This window comes from Phalaenopsis equestris, unplaced genomic scaffold (assembly GCF_001263595.1).
Source record: "Phalaenopsis equestris unplaced genomic scaffold, ASM126359v1 Scaffold235604, whole genome shotgun sequence".
Lineage (NCBI taxonomy): Eukaryota > Viridiplantae > Streptophyta > Magnoliopsida > Asparagales > Orchidaceae > Phalaenopsis > Phalaenopsis equestris.
This window is the reverse complement of record NW_018253466.1, coordinates 291,314-299,977: the sequence shown is the minus strand read 5'-3', so window position 1 is coordinate 299,977 and position 8,664 is coordinate 291,314. Positions and strand designations below refer to the sequence as shown.

The 8,664-nt window shown below is 35.6% G+C and overlaps 1 protein-coding gene across 1 annotated transcript; it reads right to left on the bottom strand.

Annotated features, from left to right (window-relative positions):
* Positions 1 to 2,508: 2,508 nt before the first annotated feature.
* LOC110039165 (protein TIFY 5A-like) lies at positions 2,509 to 3,026 on the bottom strand. The gene has a single exon (XM_020744130.1). It carries the CDS (start codon positions 2,971 to 2,973, stop codon positions 2,632 to 2,634), a length of 342 nt encoding a protein of 113 aa, XP_020599789.1. The 5' UTR covers positions 2,974 to 3,026; the 3' UTR covers positions 2,509 to 2,631.
* Positions 3,027 to 8,664: the final 5,638 nt, after the last annotated feature.

The window sequence follows — 8,664 nt, the reverse complement described above, 5'->3', positions numbered from 1 at the left end:
TTACATAAGAATAGTAGTTTTTAATATCTCAAAATTCTCCAAACCAATTCCTCCAAAAAGGGTTATCTTTAGAATTAATATTTGTATTTAGTTATAGTTACTATCTTTACATTTAACACTTGCATTTAGGAGTATTTGCTAGATAAAATATCATTTTAATCGACATTCCAAACTAATGACTAATTTTGGTAGACTAGGATTTGACAAAGGACCTCTTACCTCGCTTCCCTGTGGGATCGATAAACGGGACTCCACTAGAGCCCTGTATTACTTGAGTGATACGTATACTTGCGTTTGAAATTGTGACTTTACAAAATCATTATAAATATATAAATCTTAGTTCATAAATTCTTTCATATTAAAAGTTGCATCAAGTTTTTGACGCCGTTGCCGGGGATTTAAATCTTCTAGCAGCGGTATCAAATTCTTGTATTTTTAAGCATATATAAAGTCGTTGTCACTGACCCATAAACCATTGTCGCTACAACCCTCTACCTCTGGCCACTGTTAACCTTCTCTGTTGGCCTCCAGTAGTTGACATAAATAATTCCATTATATATGAATGCAATGGGATCGGACTTGGGTCACAGGGAGAGGGTTAGTCTCATGTCAACTCAGCTACAATTATTTCTTTAATATGTGTGTGTGCTTCTCTCTCTCTCTCTCTCTCTCTCTTTCTCTCTCTCTCTCTATATATATATATGAATTTATCTTTTCTCGAAAATAGAGGCCTACTAATACTCTATCAATAAATGTTCATTATTCTGCACATATCTCGAGGAGTGACACGAATCTCATGACAATGTTTTGAGTAAGGAAAGTTCAAAATTCATTCTTAACTCCATTTTCTTAGAACTTATAGTCAAACTGACCGACTCAACAAGATGAATGCAATCACATCAATGTCGACCCAATCCGAGTCAAATCAGGCCCAAATTTAGCCATTAAAACATTTTTTAAAGCTTCTGTTGTTTAATTGAAGGCTCAAACATATTTTAAATCTAATAATCTTATAGAAAAAAATGAGTGTGCCAACAAGCCCAAGATCACTTAATTCTGACATCATTAAGACACACAAATACCCATGAAACACCACTCGATTGAGGGAATCTCTCTAGTCCATCTAATTGAGTAGTCTGAATTCTTTCTTTATTTATAGGAGTATCTTTCCTAAACTTTATAAATAGAGCCCTACCTCCTTTAATATGAGGGACTTAAACCTTGAACCAGTGGAAACCCAGAGCTTAGAGAAGGAGTTGTGGTCTAGTATTCTACACCAAAGGTCCATGTATTCAACCGGCTCTTGTAGCCATTGAAAAACAATCGACCACTGCTCGTTGTCCACCATAGACCACCATCAGCCGCCCCATGCTCTCTGCAATAAACCCCTTACAGAATAGAACGTACATTGCAGAATTTTGACATGTATTACGGAGTAACAAAGCTCTCAACAGAGCAGTGCATCATCCTAAAGAACGTGCATCAACACATGCATCCCAAAGACGGTGTAATAATATACCCTAAAATTGGTTCATCAATGCCCCCACATAAAGGGTAACAATACACTTCAGAGACAATGCAATGAAGCACCCCAAGGATGATGTAACGACACCCCCAAAGATGATGTAACGACACACCCCACATATGGTGACTTTCTTCGGACTACTGAAGTTGTCTCCTCACAACTCCCTAAAACTGTCTTGCCTCAACCCATTTACTGTCAGCACTATTCCAATACATTCGTTTAATCAGAAATGCTTTTTACCACTTGCATAAGTTCATATGACATAATTACCTAAAAAGCTAGCTACAATTGATGCTTCAAACAAGGATTATTGAGTATAACATACAAAATTAGTATTATGACACCTATGTTAACTTGGTGATGCCTTAAAAGTACAATTGGTGAGCATAACTAGTTAAATGAATAACAATTATCTTATGATACCTAAATTTATTTTTGGCAGTTAAAGATGCAATTAGCTCTTAAATTCATTAATTATTTATTAAGTTTAAGCTTTTGCTGAAACATTGGTTGATTATTGTTGCCCTCAAATTTTTGTTACCATAAAATTGATAAGCATGGTAGAATAAATCACAAGGCAAAGATTTTCATAACATTCCTCAATCAATGAATATAATTGATAAGAACTAGAAGTATTTTGACCCATTTCACCCCACTCTTGCTAACCCAGCTTGTAGCTTGTGCATTCTTCCAACCCCACATCATCATATCTTTATGATTAAAAAAAAAATCTCTTTTTCATCTCTTACTCTATTTTTATTTTCTCTTTTTTCTTTTTCACTCCATTATCAAATAAAGTTGAGTGCCATCCAAATCCAACCAAAAAATATATTTTTTTTATTTAGGGAAAATTATAATATTTTCTAAAGGTAGCACCTATAATAAAAAATAAAAAAAAAATACAATTTTTAAATATTGCAATTATGAAGTGTTAACTTTCATCTAAATATAAACATTTCTAAACATATCTAACTATACCCATCTCACCAAATTTCATCCACTTTATAATTATATATATACCAAAAACAACACAAAACAAACAAATACAGACTTAACTTACTCTAAACGGGCTCCAATCCAATACTCCCAAAAAAAAAACTAAATAATCAAGAAGAAAATAACTGCAACAAAGGCGGTCGGACTCCATAAGGAGAACTATCAGCTATCCTCTTCTTTCTCTTCTGAAGAAACCGCTGCAGCGATCTCTTCATCGATTGTCCCGGATTCATCACTCGCACAGGCGGCAACGCGCCAGATCTCATCTCCTCCCCCGCTTCTCCTCCTCCCCTCTTCTCCTCCATCTCCAACTCCTTCTTCGCCATCTCTAGAATTGCTCTCGCCTGCAACTCCGTTACGTCGGAGATGGAGACACGGCCGTTGTAAAAGATTGTCATTTGTTGCCGCGGGTGATCGCCGGAGTTGGAGCAGAGTCCGAGCTGGAGCTCCATGAAACGACTAGCTTTCTTCCTGAATGAGTCTCTGAAAGGTAAGGTGAGGCGAATTGAGGATGTGAGGGAAGGAGAATTGGGCTTCTATGTTTATATAGCTGGTATATGTGGAGGGAAAGGTGGGAGGGGAAATAGGCACGTGTAGCACGCTTATGTTATGCGATATCGAAAGCATGCGGACCAGGTTGGCTCACTTGGACAAGTCGTCGCGAGGGGACCATCCGCGCGCGTTTTTTTTGTTTCGGATGGACGTAGCGCAATTCTTGTTGATTTCTAAACTTGGTATAAATGTAAAAAATAAAGTTTAGATTTTAAATATTTAAATAAAAGAGTTGTTGTATGAATGTAATTTTTTTTTTTTTTGGATTTATATATATATAACACATATTTTTTTATTATTTACATATTTACTTCTAAATATTTATGTTTATGTGCATTGAGCTCAAATATTTAATAAAACGTAAAAAATATCATTATTTTTATTTTGCTAAAAGTGAATCATGCAAAAATTTCTTACACCACATATTATAATTGTAAATAATAAATAGTATGTGTTAGACATGTAAATACATGAAAATTGAGTGATATGTGATCTGCCTCGAGCAAATCTCAATCATCCGACACAAATCTCAAGGCATAACATATAGCTTGAAGCAACTTTTTTGAGTAATGAATATTCAAATCTCAATTGAAATTTATCTAAAAGTCGTATTTCAGCAAACTTATAGTCAAACTGACCGGCTCGACAAGAAGAACTCAATGTATCAAAATTAGTCTAATCTGAACCAAATTAAACCTAGATCAAGCCATTAAACCACTTTAGAAGTTTCTGGATATATTTAGAAGGTCAAACGAATGTTGACTCTGACAAATCTATAGTTAAATTGAGTGCCTTGACAAGACGAAACCAATGAGCCCAATATAACTCAATTCTAACATCATTAAAGCACTCAAATGCTCATCAAATATCGTCTGATTGAGGAAAGTCCTATGAACCGCCTGATCAAAGTGGTTAATATTTCTGCATTAATTGCACTCAGAACTTTTAAATAGAGCCCCACCATTCTCATGAGGGGAGAATGAGAGCTTGAGGTTTGAGAAACAATTTGAAGTTTTGAGATGAAAATGAAGTTTAACACCACTTCTGTTGTCGTCGACCATCACCAACCATCGTCGACCACCATCGAACATAGTCGACCACCACTGACGGTCGTCGACAACCATCGACAGCTATCGAGCACTCCTGTCGTCGTCGACCATCGCCGACCACCATTGACAACCACTAATCTCGTCGAACACCGCCAACAACCGTCAATCACTACCAACCATCGTCGACCACCACCGACCGGACGCCGCCAATAACTATCGTTCTCCACCAGCCGACATTGTAACTTGTTAAATCTAGTAACCCTTTCTCACCTGTGGGATAAGTTGTTGCAACTCTAATTATTTTTTTATAGCGAGACTCTTCAGTTGGGTTAAGCTCCTAGAAGGTATAAGCCTAATAAGGCACAAACCTCAGAAGATATATGTCTAAGGGGATACAAATGTCAGAAGGCATGAGTCTAAAAGATACAAGATTTTTTTTTAAGTGCATGCACTAACTTTAATTGCAAAATTTTGCACGATTGAGAAACCACAACATTACAAAAAGAGGGTAAATCACAATTAAGAAGCAACATTAAAAATTTTATTACTTCAAGCTAAACATATAGACATACACCTCATCATCATGACAAATGCCACATCAGGTAAATAAATGGCTACAATAAATTAGCTCATCTTCGAGTGGAGTCGGCATTGCCTCCCTAAAATTCCATTACTTATGCCGCTCTTCAGAGGTTCTCCAAATATCACCACCATAGAATCATGGAAAATCTCCTCCTCAAAGTGCGACAGAAAAACTCCATAATTTATTCATCTCCATTGGAATACACATCAACAACAAGTAGAAAGATCCCGAGTAATCTGCTGTGTAGGGACAGTGATAGCTTTCTTCATCTCAGCGAAGTGAAATAAGATCTAGTTGCTTACCTGCTACGCAGGATAAAGACGACTTTCCTCTATGTCTCAACGCAAAAGAATATCATATTGCCCATCTGCTACACAGAATAATAATAACTTTCTCTTACACCACAATGCGAAAGAAGATCTCATAGATCGTCTACTATGCATGACAGAGACAACTTTCTTCTGCACCGCAACATGAAATAAGATATTATTGATCACTTGCTATACAAAATGAGGACATATTTCTTCTACACCACAAACTGAAAGAAGATATCATTAATTGGATGCTACACTGGACGCGAACTATTTTCCCCTTCATAGCAACATGAAAGAAGGTATTGTTGATCGTCTGCTACACAAGACAGAGAAAGATTTCTTCTGTAATGCAATGTGAAAGAAGATATTGTTGATCCTTTGCTACGCGGAATGATAAGAACTTTCTTCTTCACCACAATGCAAAAAAAAATATATCGTTGATCTTCTACTACGCGGGTAGGGAATGAATTTTTTCTTCTGGGAAATCTAAAATCACATGCTAGTTAGAGATGGGGACTCCAACTCCATCATCATCTCTTTTGTTTATTTATAGATTTAAAAATCTATCATACTGATGACAAAAAAAAATAACTAAAGATAAAAAATATAAAAAATAAAAAAAAAAAAAGTTGAAATTTGCATTAATTTATTGTCTTTCTGCCTTCCGCCTTATTTCGTTTTCCTCATTTCATTAAAAAAAAAATAAACCCTCATACATACGATTAAAAATAGCTATACATGCTCCCGCCCATGTGATATATAAATGCAAATGCTGCTTGCCGTTCCCACGGCGTGGGTCCGGCCAGCCCACCAAAACTTAGGGACTCAAAAGGCAAGGCAACACGGCCACACGAACGAATGCTCTCACCAACTGTGGTACACAAATAGGGCTGTCAAAAGGGTTAGTTGTTCGTTAAAAATCTCGTATTCGGTTCATTAAAAAGTTCGTATTCGACTCGTTCGATAAGTTAACGAGCCGAATGTGAACAACATGAATAAACATTTGTTCTTTCGTGTTCGACTCGTTTTGACTCGAAATTATATATATATATATATATAATCCAAATTTATATATGAAATAGATATATGTATATAAATTATAATAATTTTGAGTTTTTTCTCCTCTCTACTCCACATTTTAATACTTTTGGGCGATAAAATTGGACATCAACAAATTTGCAATTAAGAATCATTTGGAGCTCTTATTCCAACAAATATGATCAAACTAACTTATTCAACAAGATTGACCTAATGATATCAAAATTGGTTCCATCCAAACTAGATCAAGCCCCGATCAAGACGTTAAAACATGTTTGAAAGTTTTTTAAATGCATTTGGAAGATCAAACAAATGTCGAATCTGACAACCTTATGGTTGAATCGAGGATCTCTATAAGACGAATGCAACAAGCACAAGATCACTTAATTCTGACATCATTAATGTACTTAAATGTTCATCAAACATTGTTTGATCAAAGAAAACTTATTGGACCGTCAGATCAAAATAGTTTATATTCTTACAGTAGATGCACCCACAACTCTGTAAATGGAGCCCCACCCCTCTCTTGAGAGAGGAAGAGAGAGATTGAGGCTTGAGGAAGAGCTTGAATCTATGAATAGGAGTTGAAATCCAACATCACTCCTGCCACCATCGACCAACGCCGACCTACTGTCGAATAATTCATATTCTTACAGTAATTGCACCCACAACTTTATAAATGAAGCCCCACCCCTCTCTTGAGAGGAGAAGAGAGAGATTGAGGCTTGAGGAAGAGCTTGAATGTTTGAATAGGAGTTGAAGTCTAACATCACTTCTGCCACCATTGACCACCGCCGATCACAACTTGCTGACAGCTGCCTATCACCATTGATCGCCACCCATTTATTGTGATAAGTTCCTCCGCGCATAGACGTTGTAACTCATGAGACATTGTAACTTTTTTTTTTGTTTGTAAGACAATGAGTTGTACTTGTAGTATTCAATTTATTGTGAATATCTTCAACTGAGTTAAACCCCGTGATTTTTTTCCTTTACGAGATTTCAATGTAAAAATTTTCGGTGTCACTATTAATTATTTTCTTTTATCTGAGTATGTGTTGGATTCTCATGCAACGCCAAGACGATAATTTATTACTCTGCCACCGTCAATCTTCGAGCACACATCAACCATTATGTTGAAATACTATTGTACTTCAACTTTGTAATTACATCTTCCTAAACTCAAGAGAAGAGTAAACTATGTATTCACAATTATATAGTGAATTACTTCAATAGGGCTATACTCCTGATTTTTCTGCTTTCCAAGGTTTTCCAAATAAAAACTTCTAATGCTCATCAGTCACTTTAATTACTCAAATGCGTACTAGATTTTCATGTCGCTCTGAATCTTCCAGCACATATCAATCCATATTTGATATACGATTGAAAATATGTCCTTCACTTTCAAAATTAATTATAATACTTCTATGTGATTAGAAAGATTTAAATTTAATTAATATAAAAAGAAAATTGATATATATATATATATATATATATATGAGAGCATCACATGTTCAGATCAGTTGGTCGGACATCTGCTAGTCAGATGTAAGTCTCATCCAGTCTGAGGTTTGATCCCCCTGAATGTAGGGTGTGGTACTCGAATTCTTAGGCGCATGAGGGATGGTCGGGGCTCGTGTGGAAGCCTCTGACCATTTTTTTTTAAAGAATTTTGGGATTTGTATCTAGAAGCTCGTTTAATTCTATTTTATTCATTTAATACTTTTATATTTATTAAGAGACGTCACGCTTTGGTGCAAGTTAAACGTGATTATTGGGTGCTTAAGCTGAATATTAAAAGAAAAAATAAATTAAAATTAAATTTAAGCTGAAAAAACTGACAAATTCAAATCATTTGATTTTTAGTTTGCTAGGAGAAGCTTTAAATGTAAGGAATTGTTTTGGTTTTATTTAAGGTTAGGTTTGATTTGCTTATATATAAATTAAAATTAAAATTGAAATTAGAGACTGTAGTTGGAAGTTACAACGAGAATAGTTTGCCATAAAAGGATCGTAATTGATGGTTACAATTTTATACCAAAAATTACACTTAACTTTATACGGCTCAGAAAATACAGGTCTTAAGATAAAAAAAAAAATGTATTTTGATTACGACAGTGCGAGCAATGGTGGACAACAACCGATGGTCAACAACGCAGCGTTCGAAGATGGTCGGCGACTATTGATGTCAGTGTTTATTGGTCGGGTTTTCAATACATGTATTAAACACAAAGACCGAAATTGGACTAAAACAACTGCAGGTAGAGTTCGACAACGGCAGGCGGTGACAATCGATGGTGGTCGACGTTGTGCCATAGATTGTGGTCGACAACTATTGGAAGCTTGTGATTACTCGTCAAGTTTTCTCCAGAACAATTTCTAGAATTTTCACATCTCCTCCTCTTCTTTAACTCGCCGAATTTCTCTCATAAAGAAGCTCGATTTAACTATAAATATGTCAAATTTGGAGTTAATTTGGCCATTCAATTGATGATCCAATGCCTCTAAGTGTGATTCAATAGCATGATCTTGGTTTGATTGAACCCAGATTGAACCAATTTTGAAATTATTATGTTCGTCTTGTCGAGACTATCAATTTGATTATAA